At 42.9% G+C, this 27,917-nt stretch overlaps 1 protein-coding gene across 1 annotated transcript; it reads left to right on the forward strand.

The window, feature by feature from the left end:
- Window positions 1-13,370: 13,370 nt before the first annotated feature.
- On the forward strand, window positions 13,371-27,099 carry igfbp-2b1 (IGF binding protein 3; the record flags this gene model as incomplete). Its single annotated transcript, NM_001123648.1, is given in 4 exon segments — window positions 13,371-13,734; window positions 24,110-24,276; window positions 25,661-25,801; window positions 26,922-27,099. Coding segments are annotated over 4 exon segments (850 nt in total), but the record flags the coding sequence as incomplete, so codon positions are not given.
- Window positions 27,100-27,917: the final 818 nt, after the last annotated feature.

Below are 27,917 nucleotides of genomic sequence, written 5' to 3' on the forward strand. Positions count from 1 at the left end.
GAGGATAGAAAGGTACCATCGGAAGATACTGCTGGGAGACCTGCTGATGGAGCTTAAGATTCGCCCAGTTCTCATACGCTACACTGATATGGTGAGTGGAGAAGTGAAAAAGATTATTCACATTTCATCTAGCTGGCATCGTATCCATGTAAGGATAGCATCAGAGTCATAACGAGTTGGCGTCAGTCTCAGACTGTCCTAATATGGACGAGTTGGCATCAGACTCGGGCTGTCCTAATATGGACGAGTTGGCGTCAAACTCAGGTTGTCCTAATATGGACGAGTTGGAGTCAGACTCGGGCTGTCCTAATATGGACGAGTTGGCGTCAGACCTGGGCTGTCCTAATATGGACGAGTTGGCATCCGACTCAGGCTGTCCTAATATGGACAAGTTGGAGTCAGACTCGGGCTGTCCTAATATGGACGAGTTGGCGTCAGACTCAGGCTGTCCTAATATGGACGAGTTGGCATCAGACTCAGGCTGTCCTAATATGGACGAGTTGGCATCAGACTCAGGCTGTCCTAATATGGACGAGTTGGAGTCAGACTCAGACTGTCCTAATATGGACGAGTTGGCGTCAGACTCAGGCTGTCCTAATATGGACGAGTTGGCGTCAGACTCGGGCTGTCCTAATATGGACGAGTTGGCATCAGACTCAGGCTGTCCTAATATGGACGATTTGTCGTCAGACTCAGGCTGTCCTAATATGGACGAGTTGGCGTCATAATCAGGCTGTCCTAATATGGACGAGTTGGAGTCAGATGCAGGCTGTCCTAATATGGACGAGTTGGCGTCAGACTTAGGCTGTCCTAATATGGCCGAGTTGGAGTCAGAATCAGGCTGTCCTAATATGGACGAGTTGTCGTCAGACTCAGGCTGTCCTAATATGGACGAGTTGGCGTCAGACTCGGGCTGTCCTAATATGGACGAGTTGGAGTCAGACTCAGGCTGTCCTAATATGGATGAGTTGGCGTCAGACTCAAGCTGTCCTAATATGGACGTGTTGCAGTCAGACTCGGGTTGTCCTACTATGGATACTGTACGTTTAAGCTTCTGACATAAATACTTATACAAAATTGCCTAGTGTAATTTCCTATTTCCATCAGCCTGGTTTAATCTTGAATAATCTGAGCTGGAATCTAAACATGTGATATACTGTAGCGTCAATCTAAACCACAGTAGTCGGTTGTCACGCCCTGACCTTAGAGATCCTTTTATGTCTCTATTTTGGTTGGTCAGGGCGTGAGTTGGGGTGGGCATTCTATGTCCTTTTTTCTATGCTTTGTATTTCTTTGTTTTGGCCTAGTATGGCTCTCAATCAGGGACAGCTGTACATCGTTGTCGCTGATTGGGAGTCATACTTAGGCAGCCTGTTTTCCTTTGGGGTTTGAGGGTAGTTTATTCCTGTTTAGTGTTTTGCACCTGACAGAACTGTTTGGCAGTCGGTTTCTTGTTTTTTTTTGTTTAAAGTGTTCTATCTTTAATAAATTCATGATGAGCACTAACCACGCTGCGCCTTGGTCTACTCTCTTCAACAACGGCCGTTACATCAGTGTTCTAATCTATTGTGTTCCCTAATTTCTAGGTGAGGGATCGATGCAGACAGCAGGAGGAGACACTACTGGCCATGGAGGGCAGTATGGGTAGCAGGTTCCCTTCAAAGCCTGAGAGCCTCAACCTCTCCAAACAGTGAATCCATCTTCTCTAGCCTGTTGTCCCACACATAGACACCCAGCGAGAGACACTCATCCTGGGGTACAAGTCTAGGCTGCCTCCTGCTCATACACCCAAGGTTGAAGGAGTCCTTCATCCCTGGGCCTCCAGATGGTCACTCAACCCAGCAAATGAATTGTTGTCTTGTGGATGCATCCTAATGAATCCTGGACAATGCTCCAGCCTCACATTAGGCCCCGCAGAAGTGATACCACCCATATTTGATTACGTTTCTTATCTTTCTTCTCATTCCACCTAATTTAGTCAACGATGAACACACACACACACACACACACACACACACACACACACACACACACACACACACACACAAGTCATGTATGGCTGCAAGTTGTGTTTATTACTAGTACCAACCAAATTAAGACTGATTCATTCTTTATTAATGGTTAACTACAGTAGTGACTGTTCTTAACCCAGTCTGTAAATACAGTAGTGACTCTCCTTAACCCAGTCTGTAACTACAGCAGTGACTGTCCTTAACCCAATCTGTATCTACAGTAGTGACTGTCCTTAACCCAGTCTGTAACTACAGTACTGACTGTCCTTAACCCAGTCTGTAACTACAGCAGTGACTGTCCTTAACCCAGTCTGTAACTACAGCAGTGACTGTCCTTAACCCAGTCTGTAACTGCAGTAGTGACTGTCCTTAACCCAGTCTGTAACTACATTAGTGACTGTCCTTAACACAGTCTGTAACTACAATCGTGACTGTCTGTAATCCAGTCTGTAACTACAGTAGTGACTGTCCTTAACACAGTCTGTAACTACAATCGTGACTGTCCGTAATCCAGTCTGTAACTACAGTAGTGACTGTCCGTAATCCAGTCTGTAACTACAGTAGTGACTGTCCGAAACACAGTCTGTAACTACAGTAGTGACTGTCCTTAACTCAGTCTGTAACTACATTAGTGACTGTCCATAATCCAGACTGTAACTACAGTAGTGACTGTCCTTAACCCAGTCTGTAATGTCAGTAGTGACTGTCCTTAACACAGTCTGTAACTACACTAGTGACTGTCCTTAACTCTCCCTACACAAGCCAATACAAGAAGACAATGAATGTCCCAAGAGGACACAACACACTTTTGTGTCCTCATCATTAAGAAAAAGAAGATTCATCACCATGACACGGCTTGCTACGTGTTGTGTGATGACACATAGTACAGTACACTTGTACATAGCATTGATGATGATTCATCCACACAGATGGCATTTGGATGACCTGAGAGACTGCTAGTTCCATCCTCCTTACTCAGCAACGTTATTTATATCCCTGCACAATAAGCTGCCTGTGTATTTTGGCATCAGACGCAGGGTCGCCATGGGTCAGCTCGTAGTTCAAAGGCCCCGTAAAGGCCAAATCAAGCAAATTGGCTGTGTTGTTTGGGTAAAAGTTAATTTTAGGGCTGAGAAATGTGTACACTGTGAGAAGGTTCACACGCTCCAGATATTATCATTCCTCTGACCTTGTGGGTCTGAGGCCTGACATTCCATACAGCATGAGAATCAGTAACAAATGAATACTTGGTAAACTGTCTGGACTCTGGTGAGCTAATTGAGGGGGTAAAATCAGTGCTGTATCTTCAGCTCACCACTGTACTCAAACTTCAGGGAGAAAGTAATTGATTGGTTATTGGCAGTTGTTTATTACATAAAAAGCTAAATCTCTACCCATCTGTCATTGAACTTGCCTGTGCACAATGGGGCTTGTCATGCTTAATATTTTTATTTTAAAATGTTTTATTTAACCAGGCAAGTCAGTTAAGAACACATTCTTATTTACAATGACGGCCTACACCAGCCAAAACTCGGACAACGCTGGGCCAATTGTACTCCTCCCTACTCCCAATCACGGCCAGTTGTGATACAGCCTGGAATCAAACCAGGGTGTCTGTAGTAACGCCTCTAGCACTGAGATGCAGTGCCTTAGACCGCTGCGCCAGTCGGGAGCCACTTAGAAGACTCAGGGGTGGAAAGAATGTGGTAATGACAGACAGTTGTTGGATATCCCCAGAGGGCTCCATACCCAGTACCCGGGGCTACTGTACCGGGGCTACTAGAGCACTTTGAGGATATGAAGTTACCCCTAGTTTTGTGTTTGCCTTTCTAGTGGTTAGGGTAAGATATTGGGGAAGGTATAAGCTCATTCTATACCTGTGCCTAAGGATAATTTCAGCACTAAGGATATTACTGTAGAACAGTGGCAGTCGGTGCCATGAGGGAGGACGCACATTTTTTTAATGAGCATAGCCTTATTTCTATTAGAGCATATTGGATGACTGTCATTCATATTCCATTCACCCAGTTCAGTGTAACATCGATAGGTTTAAGATACTACGTGATGCTAGAATGTTCCCAGTACCCATCATGAGGTTGCTACAACCTAGTCTATGAATGAAAGTTTACAACTAGTTTGAGAGAAAATGTTGAGGTGACAGTTGGTGATACATTCAATACCGCCTTGCACACTCTTGCCTGCATCTAGGTGATCTAGGGAGTAATCATTAGTTGAACAGTTGCAAACGAGAATTTCTATTTGGTAAATGTATGTTTCTGTCATGCCCAGATCTGTTTCACCTGTCCCTGTGATTGTCTCCACCCCCTCCAGGTGTCGCTTTTTTCCCCCAGTGTATTTATCCCTGTGTTTCCTGACTCTCTGTGCCAGTTCGTCTTGTATGATAGTCAAGTCAACCAGCGTGTTTTCCCGTGCTCCTTTTGCTATTCTTTTTTTGATAGTCTTCCTGGTTTTGACCCCTGCCTGACTCTAGACTTCTTTCCCGCCTGCCTGATCATCCTGCCTGCCCTGACCTTGATTCTGCCTGCCCTTCGGTACCTTTTGGACTCTGATCTGATTTTGACCTTTAGCCTGTCCACGACCATTCTCTTGCCTTACCCTATTGGATTAATACATATTGTAAGACGTCTGTGTCTGCATCTGGGTCTCGCCTTGTGTCATGATAGTTTCGTTCTGTTTGCTTCTGTTTAAGAAATGTTTTTCAACGGAATCGTCGGAATGAATAAGCCCCTGATCACACATAAACACAGTTCTCTTTCATAGCAACTCATTGCATTCCTTCTGGCATCTACGCGCTGTCCTCCACTCACCTTTTCTCTTCACTTGTGGACTTGTGGACAATGCACAACAAATCAGCTGTCTGTGACCAGGTGAAAAAACCTTTCCAAGCTAAACCTTCACATTATAATGCTATCCACTACACACATTGTCACCATATTAGCTAAAGTAACGTCATAGTCAACATAGCTAATTAAACTAACGGGTTAGTAAACCCGCTACAATCATGAAGTACAGTGTACTGTCAGTAAGCAGTTTATCAGTAACACTGTCAGTCCCTGGTGGCAATAAATTAGTAAAACCAAACGCTTACCTTGACTTGGAAGAGTTCCAGTGTTGGATAGTCATAGCCAGTTAGCTAACATAGCATCCCCCTCTGTTTGAGCCAGATGTTTGAGTAGGCTGCATTAGCTAGCTAAATAAGTGAAAAACATGAAATCTCTCTCTCTCTATTCAATTCAATAGACTTTATTGACATGGCAAGTTAAATTACTTACATTGTCAAAGTATACATATAGCAAAAATGGTGGGACCAACAGCAATAATAATAGTAGTCGTGGAAATGGGATTACCATTAACAGCAACTACAACAACAATATTAATGAGAATAATAATACATTAAAGCAATAGTAGTAGACCAGTCTCAACCTGAGAAGCCACATGACATGGTATGAAAGCCAAAACAAAACTAAATGGGTGTAACGCCCTGGCCATAGAGAGGGGTTTTTTGTTCTTTATTTTGGTTAGGCCAGGGTGTTACATTGGGTGGGCGTTCTATGTTCCTTTTTCTATGTTTTGGTATGTCTTTGTTTTGGGCCATGTGTGTGGCTCCCAATCAGGCACAGCTGAAGCTCGTTGCTGCTGATTGGGAGTCACACATAAGGAGCATGTTTTTCCTTTGGGTTTTGTGGGTAATTGTTTCTGTGTAGAGTATTTTCCTAACAGGACTGTTTGCTGTCGTTTTAGTTCATTTTGTAGTGTTCTCTTGCTTTTTTGAATTAAAATTCTAATGATGAACACATCCTCTGCTGCACCTTGGTTCCCTCTTACAGACAGCCGTTACAGAATTACCCACCAAAAACGGACCAAGCAGCAGAGGAAGGAGAGGCACCAGGAGAAGGACTCATGGACTTTGGAGAAGATGGAGAGGATCGTTCAGGATTCCTGGAGATGGGAGGAATTACTGGACGAAGGTGAACCATGGGCTCAAGCTGGGGAGTATCGCCGCCCGCAGTGGGAGATCGAGGCGGCGAGAGCTGAGAGGCGCTGGTATGAGGAGTGGGAGCGCAACGGACACGGGAGGCAGCCCCACAAATTTTTTTTGGGGGGGCACACGGGGAGATTGGCGGAGTCAGGTGGTAGACCTAAGCCAACTCCCCGTGCTTACCGGAAGCAGCGTGGTACTGGTAAGACACCGTGTTATGCTGTGGAGCGCACGGTGTCCCCAGTGCGCGTTCAAAGCCCGGTGCGCTACATACCAGCCCCCTGCAAGTGCCATGCGAGTGCAGGCATCGAGCCAGGGTGGATGGTGCCAGCTCAGCGCGTCTGGTCTCCAGTGCGCCTCCTTGGTCCAGGTTATCCTGCGCCGGCGTTGCGCACTGTGTCTCCAGAGCGCTGGGAGGGTCCAGTTCGCCCAATGCCTGCTTTCCGCCCGTGCCGGGCCAAAGTGGGCATTCAGCCTGGAGTGTGGGTAAAGAGTGTCCGTACCAGAACTCCAGTGCTCCCCCACAGCCCGGTTTATCCTGTGCCTCCTCCTCGGACCAGGCCTCCAGTGGGTCTCCCCATCCTGGTCCGTCCTGTGCCACCTCCCAGGACTAGGCCTCCAGTGGGTCTCACCTGTCCAGAGCAGTCAGAGCTGCCCGCCAGTCAACAGTCGTCAGAGCTGCCCGCCAGTCAACAGTCGTCAGAGCTGCCCGCCAGTCAACAGTCGTCAGAGCTGCCCGCCAGTCAACAGTCGTCAGAGCTGCCCGCCAGTCAACAGTCGTCAGAGCTGCCCGCCAGTCAACAGTCGTCAGAGCTGCCCGCCAGTCAACAGTCGTCAGAGCTGCCCGCCAGTCAACAGTCGCCAGAGCTGCCCGCCAGTCAACAGTCGCCAGAGCGGCCAGACTGCGCTGAACTGCCGGAGCGGCCAGACTGCCCTGAACTGCCAGAGTGGCCAGACTGCCCTGAACTGCCAGAGTGGCCAGACTGCCCTGAACTGCCAGAGTGGCCAGACTGCCCTGAACTGCCAGAGTGGCCAGGGACGCCCGCCAGCCCTGTGAGTCCTGTGCCTACGCCTAGGGCCAGGCCTCTGTCATGTCTCCCCAGCCTGGTGAGTCCTGTGCCTGTGCCCAGGGCCAGGCATCCATCATGTCTCCCCAGCCTGGTGAATCCTGGGTCAGTGCCGTCGGAGCCGCCAGGGTCGCCCGCCAGCCGGGCGCAACCAGGGTCGCCCGCCAGCCGGGCGCAACCATCGCCGGCCGCCAGCCGGGCGCAACCAGGGTCGCCCGCCAGCCGGGCGCAACCATCGCCGGCCGCCAGCCGGGCGCAACCAGGGTCGCCCGCCAGCCGGGCGCAGCCATCGCCGGCCGCCAGCCGGGTGCAACCAGGGTCGCCCGCCAGCCGGGCGCAGCCATCGCCGCCCGCCAGCCGGGCGCAGTCAGCGTCGCCCACCAGACCTTTGGCGCGGCCAGGTGCGCCACCTAAGAGGGCGACGCCAAGGGTGGAGCAGAGGCCACGTCCCGCACCTGAGCCGCCGCCGTAAGAAGGCCCACCCGGACCCTCCCCTTCAGAGTCAGGTTTTGCGGCCGGAGTCCGCACCTTTGGGGGGGGTACTGTAACGCCCTGGCCATAGAGAGGGGTTTTTTGTTCTTTATTTTGGTTAGGCCAGGGTGTTACATTGGGTGGGCGTTCTATGTTCCTTTTTCTATGTTTTGGTATGTCTTTGTTTTGGGCCATGTGTGTGGCTCCCAATCAGGCACAGCTGAAGCTCGTTGCTGCTGATTGGGAGTCACACATAAGGAGCATGTTTTTCCTTTGGGTTTTGTGGGTAATTGTTTCTGTGTAGAGTATTTTCCTAACAGGACTGTTTGCTGTCGTTTTTGTTCATTTTGTAGTGTTCTCTTGCTTTTTTGAATTAAAATTCTAATGATGAACACATCCTTTGCTGCACCTTGGTTCCCTCTTACTGACAGCCGTTACAATGGGAAATACTATTGACGTTACATTGCACTTTTCACTGGCTGTCCCTCAGGTTGTGGCAGGAGGACACATATTTGGCTTTTCACACAATAAATATTAGATTTTTTCTTCATCTTTTATAGTCTCAAATTCTTTGTACTGAATGATCATTTTGGGAAATAAATATTATCTTAGGTCTGAGTATTTGTCACAGTGTAACAGGAAATGTAGCTCTGTCTCTACCTCTCCCCTGGAGCAGAGTGAGCACAGTCTGTCTCTATAGACAGACTATGCTCACTGAGTCTGTACCTAGTCAATGTTTTCCTCGGGTTTCTATTAGGCACAGTGGTCAGATAGTCAGCCACCATGTACTGTCTGTTTAGAGCCAAATAGCATTGAAGTTTACTTATATTTTTTGTGGTGTCTTTCCAATAGGTGATATATTTAAATCTTTGCTTTGTGATTTTTGCTTGAGACTCTATGGGGTTGGCTTGGGTTAGTGCTCTGAGCCTCAGAACCAGCTGGCTGAGGGGACTCTTCTCTTGTTTCATCTTTTGACATTGTAGAGCTGTGTGATGGAATGTTTTGGGGTCACTTGTTTTTAGATGGCTGTAAAATGTGATGGCTCTTTTTTTCTATTCGAATAAGGAGGGGGTATTGGCCCAATTCTGTTCTACATGCATTATTTGGAGGTTTTACTTGCACTTGCAATACAGTCTTGCAAAACTCTGCATGCAGTATTTCAATTGATGTTTGTCCCATTTGGTAAATGTATTATTAGACAGCGGACCCCATACTTCGCTGCCATATAGAGCAATTGGTTCTGTAACTGATTGAAACATTTTGAGCCAGATTTTACATTTTAATGTTCCTTTTAATGGCGTAGAATGCTCTTCTTGCTTTGTCTCTCAGCTCATTCACAGCCATGTGAAAGCTACCTGTGTTGCTCATATTTAGTCCTAGATACGTCTAGTTTCTGGGTGTTCTAATAGAACTGTGTCCAATTAAAATGTATATTTGTCATCCTGAATTCCGGACCTTTTTTGAATATCATTATATTCATTTTTTTGTATCATTATATTTGTATTTTTATATTCGTGGTCTGTTGTACGATAACTTTTTAGACATCCAATGCTCAGCAGGCTAATTCGTAAAAAAAAATAAAAGTTTATGTTCCAAACGGCTGTGGAGAATGTTAAGGCTAAAAAGTTGTACAGGAGAGATTGTATTTTTTAGCTACTAATTGCTTTTTGGTAGATTTCTTTACTGTTTGCACTCCATCTTTAGGCCTGTTTAGTACCATGTCATTTATTGGGTCATGATGCTTCATGGTTGGGTTCCGCTCTTCTCAGATACATTGTGATTTTACTGTGGTCTGAGAGAGGTGTTAGTGGGCTGACTGTGACCCAGTGTTCGACAGAGCTTCAGGAGCTGTACTCCATTTTTGCTTTTCATTTTGTCATAGTTGTTTCTGGGGTGGGGTATGTGGGGAGGGAAAGGTTGTTGCTTCCTGGTAGGTGTTTGTCTCCATGACTGTTAATAGTTCTAGCCCACAGACCAGTACGTTGCCTTGCGTCTCTCTAACCCTTTAATATATTTAGTATAGTTTTATCTAAAAAGGATAACTTTTTAAATGCTTCAGTTTTTACATTTTTTGTAAAATTCACTGAGGAGTATGGTCCTCCTCTGAGGAGCCTCCACTGCTGTAGATTATCTTGTAAGTCTCTGCTGGGGAATGGTATCAAACACAGCAAACACATTGTTTACTCGTGTTTGATGACATACTATTGGCTTCATTCCAGCCATTATTATGAGCCATCCTCCTCCCAGCAGCCTCCTGTGGTCCATATGCATACTAAATATAATAACCCATTACACAATGCACATTTAGTGAGTATTCACTGTTCCCTTAAAGGGTGACCACTGCCAAGACAGCATATCCATGGCAGACCTGGGTCCATGGTTTCTTTTGAAAGACTAGTTGATTGAGCTTGCCTGGCACAATGGAACCAATTTATGGAATAGTCCCAAAAGTGTAAAGCTGCGCTCAGTGGCGACTCAATCATACGCAGGTATGTAAAAATTCCTTGGTTTTTGCTCTGACATGCACTGTCAACTGTGATACCTTATATAGACCTTATATAGACTTTTTTTTACCCAGGTCTGATCCACAGTTGCTGAAGGGTATTAGGGTAGTTATGGAGAGACATGGTGATGAGAGAATGGACGGACAGAGAGACATTACCTCACATGCTGGGCACAGTGGAGGCCTCCCAGGCTGGTCCCAGGTAGCGGCACACAGAGACCAGCTTTGACATGACAGGCAAGGCTACGCTGTAGGCTGGAAATCCCAGTGCTCACTCCAGGGTTAGACACAGGAAGTATGGGAAAGTATGTCAACTGGAAAAGGTACACCGGTGTTCTCCCTCTCACCTGATTGCCCAGTGTGGCATTCTGCAAGTATTATGTGGCTAGCCTGAGTCGTGATTACACGAAATGTGAGAATTGTCCTGCAGGAAATGCAGATAAGCTTTGTGATTTACAGTGCATTTGGAAAGTTTTCAAACCCATTGACTTTTTACACGTTTTGTTACGTTGCAGCCTTAACCTAAAATGGATTACATTTTTAAAAAATCCTCAGCAATCTACACACGATACCCCATAATGACAAAGTGAAAACAGGTTTTTAGAAACTTTTGAACATTTATTAAAAATACTAAATATAAATACCTTATTTACATAAGTATTCAGACCCTATGCTATGGGACTCGAAATTGAGCGCAGGTGCATCCTGTTTCTCCAACATGATTGGAATCCACCTGTGGTAAATTCAATTGATTTGACATGATTTGGAAAGACACACACTGGTCTATTTAAGGTCCCACAGCTGACAGTGCATTTCAGAGCAAAAACCAAGCCGTGAGGTCGAAGGAATTGTCCGTAGAGCTCTGTGAAAGGATTGTGTCGAGGCACAGATCTGGGGAAGGGTACCAAAACATTTCTGCAGCATTGAAGGTCCCCAAGAACACAGTGGCCTCCATCATTCTCAAATGGAAGAAGTTTGGAACCACCAAGACTCTTCCTAGAGCTGGCCGCCCGGCCAAATTGAGCAATTGGGGGAGAAGGGCCTTGGTCAGGGAGGTGACCAAGAACCCGATGGTCACTCTGAAAGAGCTCCAGAGTGCCTCTGTGGAGATGGGAGAACCTTCCAGAAGGACAACCATCTCTGCAGCAGTCCACCAATCAGGCCTTTATGGTAAAGTGACCAGACGGAAGACACTCCTCAGTAAAAGGCACATGACAGCCTGTTCGGAGTTTGCCAATAGGCAATATTCTCTGGTCTGATAAAACCAAGAATAGACACTTTGGCATGAATGCCTTGCATCACGTCTGTTGGAAACTTTGCACCATCCCTACGATGAAGCATGGTGGTGGAAGCATCATGCTGTGGGGATGTTTTTCAGTGGCAGCGACTGGGAGACTAGTCAGGATCGAGGCAAAGATGAACAAAGCAAAGTACAGAGAGATCCTTGATGAAAACCTGCTCCAGAGCGCTCAGGACCTCAGACTGGGTCGAAGATTTACCTTCCAACAGGACAATGACCCTAAGCACACAGCCAAGACAACGCAGGAGTTGCTTCATGACAAGTCTCTGAATGTCCTTGAGATGCCCGGACTTGAATCCAATCGAACATCTCTGGAGAGACCTGAAAATAGCTGTGCAGTAACGCTCCCCATCCAACCTGACAGAACTTGAGAGAATCTGCAGAGAAGAATGGGAGAAACTCCTGAAATACAGTTGTGCCAAGCTTGTAGCATCATACACAAGAAGACTCAAGGCTATAATCGCTGCCAAAAGTGCTTCAACAAAGTACTGAGTAAAGGGTCTGAATACTTATGTAAATGTGGTATTTAAGTTTTTATATTTTTTATAAATTAGCAACATTTTCTAAAAACCTGTTTTTGATTTGTCATTATGGGGTATTGTGTGTGTGGATTGGTGAGGAAAAAAAATATTTAATACATTTTAGAATAAGGCTGCAACGTAACAAAATGTGGAAAGAATCAAGGGGTCTGAATACTTTCCGAAGGCACTGTAGATAATTTCACAAAAAAAACACACTAACACACAGCTATAGTACTGCACTTTTCATGTAGCCTAATTTTGGCCAGATAATAGCCTAACCACAGTTCACGAAACATTATGGACTTAACATAAAAATCATATTGATGCAGGATTATTTTTCTGCACCAAAACTTGTCAAATTAATATTCTTAATTAACTCTTAATATTAACATATGGTGTAACTAAGCCCCCAAAGCATTATTTGACCCCTCAAATGCTGATGTATCATTGGCTCCCAGCTACAGAATTGCTTTGCTTGTCATGTGAAAGTTTATGTTTTCATGGGTCAAATACATTTAGTTTCATACTGTAGATGTTTGAGAGATCTGTATAGCATATTGTGAATTCTCAAATTAATGGACTGTGTGTTGATAAATTGCTTTTTAATAAGTGGTATAAGGTTCTACATAAATAGACATCTCCGTCCAAACTAGCTTCTCAGTTTCCTCCTCCTTCACTTCACAATTCATTCCAGATAGGTAACCCGCTGCCCACACATATGTATATACACAAACGTGCTATCTTTGCCCCCCTTGAGTCAACAACCATTGCTATTGACGGTGGCCAAGAGATACAGACACCCTGTATGGGTTTACAGAAGCCTGTTTGGTGGGTTAGCACAACAACCGCTACTCGCTACCAAGATATCAATGGGGCGTACAGGGGAAGGAGACATTTTATTTTGTCCAAAAGGCACAGCTTTAATTAAGTGCCAATGAACATGCGAGAAATGGAGTGGTCATGTCAGAGACACTCAGCACACTCTGTAATATTATTTTATGCTTGTCGTTTAAACATACTCTTATGAAGAGCAAAAATGATCTTGACATAATGGCTGAATCGTATGAACGCTTAGGATAATTCTTCACTAGGGACAGCAGGGCAACCTAAGATAAAATATAACATTTTCTTATTAGAGATAATATCATTAGAAAGCACACAGCAGGATCTTGCTATTATAGAAGCATGGATATTAACACACAAGCACATAATTATTCAAATATTGACATTGTACAATTTTGTTCCTTCAATAATTTGTTATCCATTGCACACAAACGTTATGTAAGAGACAACCCACTACTAGATACATGTTGTCACCTTCAATTTTGACATACACTATCAGAAACATGACAGTTGATAGGACCCTGAGGTTTGCACCACTGGGTCTCTCTCCTGTTTGCTATGCTAACACAGATGGCAGTTGTACTTTTGGACACAAAGTTTACATCCTTATCTTTTGATGTTACTCTTTAATAAACAGTACAGCTAGAGGCAGAATGGTGCTATATTTTGGCTGCGGTTTGCTTCTGCTTATGTTACTTGGTCTGCCGGGCCTATCGCTCGGGGACTTGGTATTCCATTGTCCGAAGTGCACTGCGGAGCGCCAAACTGCATGTCCTGAGCTCACCATCAACTGTACTGAGATAGTCAGGGAGCCCGCCTGTGGCTGCTGTCCGGTGTGTGCCCGGTTAGAAGGTGAATTCTGTGGCGTCTACACACCGAGGTGTTCCACAGGGCTGCGTTGTTATCCCACTGCAGATTCAAAATTGCCCTTGGAGCAGCTGGTTCAGGGGTTAGGGCGATGCTCACAAAAAGTGGACCCAGTGCCCAACCGCACTCAAGAGCATCAGGGCACGAGTGGTAAGTAACTAGACTGTCACTAAGAGAAGGTTATCATTAATTTAGGGTAAGTAATCTGTGTTATACATAGGGCCCTGTGTATTTTAACCTTTATTTTAAGCCTTTTCCAGAAATGAGAATTAGACAACAAATTACAGCATTTGTCTGAGGCTGGTGCTGAACCATCTGATATAAAAACAAAAGAGGACAGTTTAATGAAAATGATTTAAATAAAGAGTAAAATCCAGGTCATGTGACATGATAAACCAAAACATAGGGTGTGAGTTATTTAATTGGCCACAAAGGTCTCCACACAATGAAAGTGCATGGCATCTGCTGAATGTCATGTCACATAACCTGGTATCATACGGAATATATATTGCTTCTCTGGGTGTTTCTATCATAATTAGATCAGCAATATATCAATATATCTATTGTCTTTTTTAATGGCTTCTATTATTAATCAGCATGCAACAATTCCTTCATTAGGTGTAAATGGCACCAGGCCAGCGGCAAAACATGTATTTTGTTTCTCCAAATCAAAATATGTGTTCAAATGGGCCACTATTGATTTTTGGGAAAGAATGTTGACATGGTATGTTTGGACTAACTGGTAGAACCAAATGCTATTGATCTTTGAGGCAAAACAAGCTAACCTCTTTTTGTCAAACTGCTTTTTTTTCATATAATTTTTTTTCTTAGAGAGTAGATCAGCTTTAATATTGCAGATATTGTACCTTCCATCAATGTAATTGTCTGCATCATTTCCAATCCCCCATAAAAAAACTATACTGTGTCCGTAAAATGTATATACTGTGGTATGTATAAGCTGGAAGTAGAAGCCTAAGAGTTCTTGTCCATTCGTTTACTCCAATAAGGGGAAAATAAGTACCAAAATATATATCTCTGAACACCATCACGTTTTAATTTATTTTTGCCATATATTTTTCAACTGTGCTGTGATGTTTCACAAAAGTTCTGAACCTTTCTACTCTCGTAGATTCTACAGATTGTAAATTAATGACAACATCTTTTTCTAAGAGTATTATTACATTATTCATCGACTGACTATGACTTTTTAATCACCCAGCAGTGCTATTTGCAGAGTTATCTCCAGGTAAATGTTGCAATTATTCAGCTATTCCTGAACTTCCGATCAAAAACAAGCTACATATGGACAGTACCAAAACAAATAATTGAATAATTCTGTCTCAACGCAGCAAAATCTGCAGAGCTGAGATTGTTGTATCCCCCATAAATATAACATTCTATTGGTTGCAACAATTTTGTATAGTAATTTAACAAGAATTGAAATAGATTTTTTTTTAAAGTTTTGAATCCAGCGTTGCTTTGTGTATCAGTTCATAAACCACGTGCCATGGAATCTGTACATTGAAAATCTCTTCCCAATTATTTTACAATCTATATGGCACAACTGTACATTTTTTGGTCCTTAAATGAAACTGGTCTATATGTTTTATTTACCACAATTTTCTTTAGCCAATGATGGTCTTTAATGCAGGGTGGTCAGACAAGTTCCCTACTTTCTCCCCTTTCCACTTGCCTCTTCCTTTTTTGCAGTAATGCTGCAATTAGTTGGTTGTAATTTTGAGAAGAGCAGACATTTCCATATATTTTTGTTTGCTTCATGTGACAGAACTCTACCAGTCCTATTATGATATCATTTACAAAGATATTACTTTTTTTTCTTCAAAAATATTGTTTTTTTTATCCATTAGTATATATATTTTGTCGAACTGCTAATCATGTTTGGCTGACCCCATTTCTCAGATTTTTTTAAACGGAAAGTAAATGTTTAACAATTTCCCCCCATTTTTATTTCCCAGAGCACAGGTCAAACATGAATACTGCTGGCAGTAACTCTGTGCCATCTGACAGACAGCATACCCTTCACATCAGATTTCCATTTCATGAGCCAGTCAAGTGTACAGAGGTGCTATCATGTGCCAAGTTGTCTTGTTATTGAGGGGAAATGTCCCAGATCTACCACCTTGGGAATCTCTACATTCTCATTAATTAGGTAGCACGTCATACACCCACACAGAGTTTTCCCCCTTTCACCCTCCATCATGTGTTTGTTATCTGTTTGATAACAGTTGCTGTTATTGGCATGACATCACATCTTGGAGCAAATTGAAGAGCTGCATGAACTCATGCACCATGTTCTTTCGTTCCCCAATACACACACCAAAAACTTGAGAGTACATACAGTACACCCTTAACTCAATGGTTTCACTCATCACTTTAAAGGGATTATGTGCTTGGATGGATATTTGAACCTTTGTCCTCATCTGCCTGAGTGCACATTGCACAGGCTGGAGCTGCATTCAGTCTCTCAAAGACACTGTTCTGACACAAAAACATTCCCAGATGGGGAAGAGTTAATAGTGGCAGTTTGGTAGCAATCAAATCCATGTTCCTGTTGTTGCTACATGACTGATGTTTGACCATAAGTCTGTTTAGCTGTGTTTACCTGTATTTTACCAAAGTTACCAGAAACTTCAGTACCTTTGGTAATGAACAGAAAATCTATGGCAATCGATCCTAACTTTGATCATTTATAATTAAATAACTGCACATATAGTATTAATGTATTATATTTGTGTCCATGTTGTCCATGAGTTTCAAGTAGATTGACCATATGGTTGAAGAGGAAATGGCCTAATTAATGTTTTTAAAGCATGTCATCAACAATGATTATTATTTTTAAATAACAATGCAACTCTTCCTTATATTGCATTTTTTTCACAACTGCCACCAGTTTGATGACAAAATATTGACAAAAACACATATTGACATAGTAAAATACAAACATTTGTAAAAAGAAATGCATAAAATATATTTTATGCTGAAACCCTCCCATTAAACACCAATGGTATTCACAAAGTCTATGGTTTGTATTTAGGATAATGTTTTACAGCTTTGGCATTCTCTTGTTTATTTTAAAATCATCTTATTTAATTATTTCATGTATATTTCCCACGGGGGACCAGTACGGGGAAAAAATGTATGAAATGTATGCATTCACTACTGTAAGTCGCTCTGGATAAGAGCGTCTGCTAAATGACTCAAATGTAAATGTAAATGTAAATATTTTACATGTGATAAAGACACACAGAAGAACAGAAAATTCTTACAGACACCTGTGATAATCTGTAGTACCTAACAGGGCCACTAGATGTCTTGTGATAAATTACATCCAATTCTTGAAAGATACCAAAATTCTGATAGTTTCCTGGTAAACTGAGAATGTTTCCAATAATACACCCTCTCTTGCGACCCTAAATCTGTTACATATTTTTGTATCTCTATTTTCTGTCTTTCTCCTCTCAGTGTGTTGTCTTTGGGCTGGCATTGCCCTTGTAGCCCTGCAGGTAATGGTGTGCTCAGACTTGGTGTGCTCACACCCCTACAGGTGTTTAATTACTGTGTGTGTGTGTGTGTGTATGTGTGTGTGTGTGTGTGTGTGTGTGTGTGTGTGTGTGTGTGTGTGTGTGTGTGTGTGTGTGTGTGTGTGTGTGTGTGTGTGTGTGTGTGTGTGTGTGTGTGTGTGTGCGAGTGTGTGCGAGTGACAGAGCGAGAGATAAAGATAGAGAGGGAGGGAGTGCTCTGGGTGGAAGCTGCATGTTAGTACATGTGACCCTGAAGACACTCCCTTCAGGAGGATAAACAACTCCCTTTTCCAGGAAGGCGATCAGCTGATGTTCTCCTTAATTGAATACCATTAGCTTTACATTGAACCTGTTCTGAAAGGAGAAGCTATGGACCTGGAGAATTATTTAGAGGTCAAAAGAGCCATTTAGAGGTCAAGACAGGATGGAGACCAATTGAAAAAGGTGGTTTTCTAAACTAATCAAATACTGTATGTTTTAAAGACAGAGCTCACAATAGTCAAAAACAGCAACTTGTTAGCATAAGTTAGCCTATTTAAGCACATCCTAATCTCCCAATGCTCAGAAGGTCTGGTAGGCCAAAGCTTCAAACATGGCCTTCGTTGGGCCAATGGAAAGTTCTGGAAAAAGTCCATAACCTAATAAAAAGTCAGGGAGAAAGTCCAGATGCATAACCATTGGCTTAACACTCATCAATCATCTCCCACAACACCTCCCCTGTCTTGTGTATGTCTGTGTATGTTCGCCTTTTCTGCGCTCGTCTGATGCAACGTGGAGATTTCATGAAATGTAGCTTGCTGTTTGAGTCCATTCTGTCGTTTTTATTAGGGTTGTTAGTTTTCCCAACAAGCGCGGCACATATTGATCACAGATTTGGATAATGTATAACCAGCAAGGCTGCTATATTAAGTTAGCTAGCTAGTTGGTAGCTAGCTAGAGTTCAGCCTCTCAAGCAATGTTGAATTCATGTTTTTGCTAGCACACCACATGTTTCTGATTCACAGTCGTGTGATTCGCTATGTTCAAATAATGACAAATACTTAAGTACACTCCCATAAAGGACACCTTTTTATTTATTGGTGTTCCAGGCTCATAGGCACAATTAGCCCAGGGACAAGGTCAGACACATCATGACTATTCCCTCAGTATAACTTTGTGTGACTTTTTGTGAACTTCCTGTGATTTATTGCAATTTTTTTTTTTGCATAAGTAAGCCACGTTGCAATTGACACATACGACAGCCATGCCTCTCCTTCCCTTTGGAATAATTGCTAAGTCATCAAATACAAGACTTCTGGACTTTTGACTTTGAAGAGTTGGAAGAAGAAGCAACTCATCTAATGTTCAGGGTTTTTGGCTCGACAAAACCTACTCAATTATTTAACTTGTTTGAAGTGGTTTAGCCTCGAGTGTAGCCTAATACTGTTTTAAGTATGCACATTTCCTTGGCAGACAAGAAAGGTTTTATTTGGAACATACTGTAGTTACCACATTTTGAGAGCACAGTTCTACTGTAAATGACAACCACTATCGAGAAAAGAAAACTAACATCGTAAGTGACATTGTTATCACTGTATATTACTCACTCTTAGTATATTGCTGATTTGAACAGTGAATGTGTACCCAATAGCATTCACAAAGTCCCCCGTTCAGATGACTTTCCACAGGTAAGATGCAGTTTCTATGGCCAAGATTGGATCACCACTAGTGTTGCAAAGGGACTCTAACAAGCTGAAACGTGAATATTTCTTGTGAAAAGTGTATTTTCAACAGCTTCTGCCACAGTGCATGTTGGCATTGAATCTGGGTCACCTTTATTTGGACTGCCTCTCTACTGCTGAGGACATTCCTGACATTTTGAGGAGAAGCATACTGAGTAAAGTCATGCCAAACTAGATATGAATACCCCCTCTCTCATTCCCTTGTTCACTTTCACGCTCTCTCTCTCTCGCTCGCTCTCTCCGACTCTCCCCCTCTTTCTCTCTCTCTTTCCAACTCTCCCCCTCTCTCTCTCTCGCTCTCTCTCAGACACTCAGGCATGGTCACTGTACTCTGTATGAATACCTTTGTCGAGTCATCGGGTTGCTTTCCCTCCCGGGAGTGATTTAATGTCTCAAAGCCATACTCCTCAGTTTGTGCCTCCCTAATTACAGATAAGAGTTAGTGGAGTGAGACACACACATACACACGCTCACACAGTGCCCCCGGCAGGTAGTTCACCTCCCCTGAGAAGGCAGGCAGAGAGTCCTTACTCAGCAAGAAAACCAGACTAAAAGTGCTTCCATACTATTCTGTGCTCACTTCCCGTGACGTTCCGCTCCTTAGTCAACAATTTAGTCACCAGTGTTCTCTATTAGAATAGCAACATTCAGCTAAGTTATAACTTTCTGGGTTTCAAAAAGTGAATGGGAAATGAGTGTAAGAACATCAGAATGGAGACATTGTGTAATATTGAGCTTCCTAAACTGCATTGTTGGGCCAATTCAGCCTGCTTTTAGTAAGCCGAGCGATGATGCAAAAGGCCAGTGTGAAATACAGTGTAACTGGGCCAGCATGACACATTGTAATGGGGACACCATGACACAGCTTGACCATGTGGTAATACAGATTAGGCATGTTATCAACAATACATAAGATCTTGCTACGGTAAATACCTGTCTATTTGTGGAAAAATCACCCTGATTAACTCTTCAGTCATATCCCTGTTTACCTTTTTTCTTATGGTCTTGCCTACACCTAGTGAAAAGTGATTTAAATAATTTGAGAAAATAATATTCAATTTTATTTGGAACGGCAGGCCAGGCAAAATTAAATGGGCCTATTTATATAATGAATATGATTTCAGAGGGCAGAAATGATTAAATATTAAAGCATTAGAACTCTCACTAAAGGCTTCAAAAATACAAAAGTTATAATTAAATCCAAACTGGTTTTCTAGCAAATTAGTAAGAATGTCTCACCCCATGTTCAAGAATGGCCTTTTTCCCTTTATTCAGATTACAACCTCTCACTTTCAGTTATTTGAAAAGGAAAACATCTCCCAAATATCGCTATTTTTAAAACAAGGCAAAGAAAGTTGGTTGCAATTTCAATTTAATCCCCAGAGTGTCATGGGCGTCGTAAGGATTGGACCAAGGCGCGGGTAAAGTGCTCATCTTCTTAATTTATTTAAAAAAAACACTTAATACAAAATAAACAAATGACGAAAAACAGTTCCATAAGGCTCCCAGGTTATACAGAAAATAACCACGCACCAAAACACAAGTGAAACAAACACAACTAAATATGGCCTCCAATTAGAGACAACGACAACCAGCTGCCTCTAATTGGAGGTCATTACCAAAAACCCAACATAGAAATAGAAAACTAGATATAAACATAGAAATAGAGAACATAGAACCTAAACCCAAAAACACCGAAACACACAAAACAAACACCCCCTGCCACGCCCTGACCAAACTACAATGACAAATAACCCCTTTTACTGGTCAGGATGTGACACAGAGAAGACAGTATAAATAACACAACAATAATACAACAAATATACTAACTGATAAAAAAAAACACTTTTTAAAAATTTGATTAAAAAAATAATCTTCATCAATGATATCATAAATAGAACTAGTGGAGTTATGCCACAAATGCAGCTATCAAAATATATGGAAATGTCGGCTCTACCCAAAATTATAACCAAATAATTGCAGCATTACCGCAAAAATGGAAGAGGAAAGTGGAAGGGGGAAAACGTAAGGAACTTGTCTGTCGGCCCTGCATTGAAGACCTGTCAGAAGGTGGGTGTAGCTGGTGCATGACGTCAGGCGCAGGAGAGCAGAATGAGTGAGCAACGTACTTTACTCAAAATAAAGGCACAAGGTAACAAATACACTTGACCAACAATAAACGGTAATCAATTACGCATGGGTGGAAACAGCACCCGTCGAAAACCAGCCATAACGTACCGAATGAACATAGAAACAATCACACACAAAAACATGGGGGAAACAGAGGGTTAAATACATGAACATGTAATTGGGGAATGAAACCAGGTGTGTAGAAAACAAAGACAAAACAAATGGAAAATGAAAGGTGGATCAGCGATGGCTAGAAGACCGGTGACGTCGACCACCGAACACCGCCTGAACAAGGAGAGGGACCGACTTCAGCGGAAGTCGTGACAAGACCATATTTGGTGAAAGAAAATTGTGATAAATAAAAAAGTCTACCAGTTTCATCTAAGGACCAAAACATTGACAGCCATGCCATATAGATTGCAGAAGAGTTGGGAAGAGGTTTTTGGCGTCCCGATTCCATGGCACATGGTTAATGAACTGATACCAAAACGGATTCAAAACATTGCATTTTTTTATTTAAATTATTATACAAAATTCTTGCAACCAATAGATTGTTATTTATATGGGGGATACAACCTTCCCAGTTCTGCAGATTTTGCTGGGAAGAGACAGAATCATTAGATCATTTGTTTTGGTACTGTCCATATGTAGCTTATTTTTGGTCACAGGTTCAGGAATGGCTGTAGAACTGCAATATTTACCTGGAGCTAACCCTGCAGATAGCACTACTGGGTGATCTCAAAAATGTCAATCAATCAATTCTTTAATAATACTTATAGCAAAAATGTTTACTGTGTCCGTAAAACGTATGTGGGTTAAGAACTTTTGTGAAAGAGCACAGTTTGAAAGATATGGCAAATAGAAATCAAACCAGATGGACATCAGAAATAGATGGGAGAGTGTAGAGGAAGGACAGGAGTAAAAACAAAGCTGGAAGTAGAGGCCTAAACATTGTTGTTCACTAGTTTAGTGGTAGGGTTAGAAAGTAAAAAGTTAAATATATTTTTACAAAATATATGTCTATACACTACAGGTCAAACGTTTTAGAACACCTACTCATTCCAGGGTATTTCTTTATTTTTATTATTTTCTACATAGAATAATAGTGAAGACATCAAAACTATGAAATAACACATATGGAATCATGTGGTAACCAAAAAAGTGTTAAACAAATCAAAATATATTTTATATTTGAGATTCTTCAAATAGCCACCCTTTACCTTGATGACAGCTTTGCATCAAGGTGACCAAAGATGGTTATACTTCAAGTGGAGCAAACATAGATTGGCAGTTCATCATTTATTTATGTATTGTATAGATGGAGGGGAGGTAGAAGACAGGCGGGACCTCGGATATCACGCAGGCAGAGGCTTGTAAACAGTATGTGCAGAGGTGCAGAGGGCTGTGACTTTAACAGCACAACCAATCTCAGGCTATTTAAAACCTGTAGTATACAGTATATACAGTTGCGCACAGCGTCGCCAATGAGACTATAGTCCCGACCTATTCTGCCACTCACTGCCCAGCAGGAGAAGTGACGTCAGGGTGTGAGACACATACCAGCAGGACGGTGCCTTGAGGCAGCCCATGGGAATCTTTGTCTTCTAAACGTGACAACACATTGTTTACAGTAATGTGTCATTAGAAACACAGTGCTTTAATAGCGAACTTGTGATTAAAGGAGAGCATACGACTGTGAGTGTGTGTGTGTGTGTGTGTGTGTGTGTGTGTGTGTGTGTGTGTGTGTGTGTGTGTGTGTGTGTGTGTGTGTGTGTGTGTGTGTGTGTGTGTGTGTGTGTGTGTGTGTGTGTGTGTGTGTGTTTATGAACTCATACACATCATCCCCTGTTTCAGGGCACAGATTCAGTTTTGCTTGACTGAAGGGCATGTATAGGAGCTAAGAAAACAGATTTCATGTGTTCTGCAAACCTGAGAGCCAATACAGGAAAAATTATCTTCAGCACTCACCTTCCTTGTTTGGAACGAGTTTCCTGTGCATATAAACTTGTTATGTGCATATGTCCTTGTTTTGTATTCTTTGCAAATACAGTGCCTTCTGCCACTAGAGTGGAACTCAGTAATGTGTTGTATTGGATTTGCCCCAAACATAACACTTTGTATTCAGAACAAAAAGTTAATTGCTTTGCCATGTCTTTTGCAGTATTACTTGTGCCTTGTTGCAAACAGGATGAATGTTTTGGATTTTTTAAAATTCTGTACAGGTTTCCTTCCGTTCACTGTCTATTAGGTTAGTTCTGTGGAGTAACTACAATGTTGTTGATCCATCCTCAGTTTTCTCCTATCACAGTCATTCAACTCTGTAACTGTTTTAAAGTCACCATTGGCCTCATGGTGAAATCCCTGAGCGGTTTCCTTTCTCTCCAGCAACTGAGTTAGGAAGGACGCCTGTATCTTTGTAGTGACTGGGTGTATTGATACACCATCCAAATTGTAATTAATAATTTCACCATGCTCAAAGGGATATTCAATGTCTGCTTGTTTTACCCATCTACCAATATGTGCCCTTCTTTGCAAAGCATTGGAAAACCTCCCTGGGCATCTGTGTTTGAAATTCACTGCCCAATTGAGGGATCTTACAGATAAATGTATGTGTGAGCTACAGAGATGAGGCATTCATTTAAAAATCATGTTAAACCCTATTATTGCACACAGAGTCCATGCAACTTATTATGTGACCTGTTAAGCAAATGTTTACTCCTGAACTAATTTAGGCTTGCCATAACAAAGGGGTTGAATATTTATTGACTCATGACATTTAAGCTTTTCATTTTTTATTAAAAGTTAAAAATGTCACACTTTTGACATTATGGGGTATTGTGTATAGGACAGTGACAAGAAAAATCGCCATTTTAAAATCAGGATGTAACACAACAAAATGTGGAAAAAGTCAAGGGGTGTGAATACGTTCTGAAGGCACTGAACTAAGCCTTTTTTTGTGTGTGTGTGTGTGTGTGTGCGTGTGCATGTGCGTGTGCGTGTGCGTGTGTGCGTGTGCATGTGCGTGTGTGTGTGTGTGTGTGTGTGTGTGTGTGTGTGTGTGTGTGTGTGTGTGTGTGTGTGTGTGTGTGTGTGTGCGTGTGTGCGTGTGTGCATGTGTGTGAGGACCTACAGAGGAGCTGCAGGGTACTGAGGGCCCCACTCAGAAGAAGCTGACCAAAGATGTCAGGATCTGGATATTGTCCAAAGATCAGGCCATAAGGCAGGCCCAGAACGAGCTCAAAACCAAGATGAAGAACAACAACTGTGCCGAGGAACCTAAGACCCAAGAGCCCATGAAGGTCAGGAAAAACCATTACAAAAAAAAAAGAAAAATCCGTCTTTGTTCACATCTGCTATTCGAGAGATACAGTTCAGAAACTTAATGAGCATTAGTATTATGGAACTACATAGTTTAGCTTTAATGGTTGGATTTTGGTAGGGTTAACTAATTCTAGAACTGTGTTATAGGACCCTCCCTTCCTCCCTAAACGTGCTGCTGTGTAAATTGATTACAGTTCAGAAAGTGGTATTTGTAAATCAACTATCTGTAGTTTAATGAATACTGGCCTTAATGCAGAGGTCAGTGGTGACCCTGGTCGTCATAGTATTTGGTACGGCAGTGCCCTCGTCTGGACACACACGGGCACGCTCACACAGATTGTTATTTATTCAAATAAATTATTCCGATTAATTTGGCCCTATTTCTTTTAATACTGCAATTGGTATAACTGTTGCGAAATACCGTCAAAAATAGACAGCATTTTGACCATCAATACATTTCTATTCCAAAGTAGAAATACCAGAGCCGAGTTGTGGTTTTGCAGAGGGACAACTAATCTGAAGCTTCACTATTTTTACAGCCTGGGGTTTGCTGGAATGGTTAAAGATGGGTTTTCTGTTTCCGTGAGTTTTCAGAGTATGAGGTAGATAGTGAGATCATAATTTCCTCCAACTAGAGATTAGAAGACTTGTAAAGTTTAGAGGAGCCTGCTTTTTCTACCTTCTTCCCTCAACAGAATGTGTAAGAACTATGCATCCATATGATATTGCAAGATCCATATAAGATCCCTGGCAGGCCATGCCCCACTCCTCCCAGGCCAAGCCATCAGAGGACACACTTTGACCCACTATGATGCTTGTCAGATACACTATTGTACAATATATAGCAAACTTTCAGCCCTCAGCTCTGTTACGCTCCGGCACCTGTCATACAAACTCTCAGCCCTCAGCTCTGTTACGCTGGGCACCTGTCATACAAACCTTCAGCCCTCAGCTCTGTTACGCTGGGCACCTGTCATACAAACCTTCAGCCCTGAGCTCTGTTACACTGGGCACCTGTCATACAAACCTTCAGCCCTGAGCTCTGTTACGCTGGGCACCTGTCATACAAACCTTCAGCCCTCAGCTCTGTTACGCTGGGCACCTGTCATACAAACCTTCAGCCCTCAGCTCTGTTACGCTGGGCACCTGTCATACAAACCTTCAGCCCTCAGCTCTGTTACGTTGGGCACCTGTCATACAATGCAATCCTTTATTTACTGGATGGTGCTGACTTGAATGTCTAAGTTCAACAGTCATGGAGACAACTTGCTGCCATAACAGACAATAATATCTTACAGTAGGCCTGCCTGGTGCTGGTGATGGTCTATTTCTGAACTGTTGTATTTGGTCGGTGCTTTTCAGGGCCCTTGTAAACAGGAGCTGGAGAAGGTGCTGGAGGAGATCTCCAAGATGAGCTTCCATGATAACAGGGGACCAGTTGAGAATCTGTACCAACTCAAATTCCCCAACTGTGAAAAGATAGGCCAGTACAATCTCAAACAGGTAAGTCTCAAGTCGTTGATATGTTTAATGCAATTTATCCTTATTAGCTCAACTCATTCTGGTAAAGGGGTCAACTGAATATGGTTGCAGAAAAACAATGTTGTCGTGATTTTTTTTTATCCACACACACACACACACACACACACACACACACACACACACACACACACACACACACACACACACACACACACACACACACACACACACACACACACACACACACACACACACACACACACACAGGGTAGAGGCCCAGTGTGTGTGTAAATGTATACCCCCTTACCCCCGCACTCACTCTCACCCACCCTATGCCCGAGAATGGGGTGATGTTTTTAACAGAGTTACAAGGTAATGTTTGCAGACAGACTGTAGCCAGGCATTGGGAAGATTTCCACACTACACCAGTCAAAACAATGGTTACCAATGAGAATGTTCTTAGTTTCCTCTGCAAGCTTGTCTTTGTTGCTGGAACGACCCACTTATTTTTAGAATGTGGTTAAAACAATGATATGACATATCTGTATTCTGAACATACAGCATCAAGGCATCTGTCTGAAGTTGTGAGACAGAGAGAATGAATGAGGGCATTGTTTTGATGACAAAACCCCTCGGTTCCCAGGGCTGAAAAAATACTGCACCTCCAACAACACTTAATCGTTCGGTAATCATCTTGTTCCTCTCGTTAATACTGTAACTGTCACTTTTTGTTCTTTCTCATTGAAGGAAAAAATGAAGTGTGTTTTTCGCTCTCTCTCTCCTCCCCTATGTCCCTATCCCCCAGATCCAGTCCCGCGCAGTAAAATTATGACCTCATTCTCGGGGTAAGAGGAGGGTCTCCACAGGGGGGATGGGGGGCGGGGGACACAGGGGGGATGGGGGGCATGACATGAGGATGGGCTGTTATTGGGGGGGGCAGAGCCTCACCCCTCCATCTCACCTCATCTTGGCCAATCCAAACGCAAACGCCCTCCTGTTACGTCGCCCCCACCCGCCCCCACCCGCCCCCTGAAAACGCCACTTCTGACTGGATCCAGGGCTTCATTAACCCTCCACCTCTCCCCATCACCCCATCATCCTCCTACCCTTTTCTCTCTCATTTTTCCCTTGTGTGTTCCAGTGCCACATCTCCACCCACGGTCAGCGGGGCGAGTGCTGGTGCGTTAACCCCTTCACTGGTGTCCAGATCGCCCAGTCCACCAAGGTGCGGGGGGACCCCAACTGCAGCCAGTATGTGGAGGAGCAGGAGATGGAGACTGGAACACAGTCCACTACCATCCTGCAGATGGCAGAGATATAACAGCACTTCACTCACACCCAGATACACCCCCCCTCCGCAGTTGAGCGGTCCAAATTGACAGACAGCTGACATTGTTGTCACATGTGCATGGGTTTCTTTCAATGTAGCTGTTATGTTCCCTGTCAAGAAAACCAAAAATGTCGCTCAAACAGAAGGCGGAGCTAGCAAAGAGTCACTAACAACCAAAACAAAACAGGTGTGGTTCTAGGTGGGGTTCTGGAAGACACTCATGGGAGTGTCCACTGAAAGTTGACTAGCAACAACAAATTTGCCCACTAAGATGCAAAAAAAAGAAAAACTCGCCAAAGGTGCTTTAACAAAGTACTGAGTAAAGGGTCTGAATGCTTATGTAAATGTGATATTTCAGTTTGTTATTTTTGATAGATTTCCAAAAAATTCGAAAAACCTGTTTTTGCTTTGTCGTTATGGTGTATTGTGTGTAGATTGAGGAGGGAAAAAAAACAATTTAATACATTTTAGAATAAGGCTGTAATGTAACAAAATGTGGAAAAAGTCAAGAGGTCTGAATCCTTTCCGAATGCACTGTAATTGCCTAAAACTCACAAGTTTTGAGAAATGGGGGTAAAATAATATATGTTTCTAAAACTCTCATCCCAATGAAACAAGTGCAACCAAAACAATACTCATCTCCAACACAGCAAAACGTTTAGTCAAAACAAATTGTGAGCCTGGGCTACACACCGACCAAACACAAAACACAACCTATTGACTGCTCACCACTGAAAGTCAATCAGCAATCAAATTGTCTTTACCATGGACATGTCTGATTTCAAGGGGAAACTCTTGCAATATCCG

This window comes from Salmo salar, chromosome ssa25 (genome assembly GCF_905237065.1).
Source record: "Salmo salar chromosome ssa25, Ssal_v3.1, whole genome shotgun sequence".
Classification (NCBI taxonomy): Eukaryota; Metazoa; Chordata; class Actinopteri; order Salmoniformes; family Salmonidae; genus Salmo; species Salmo salar.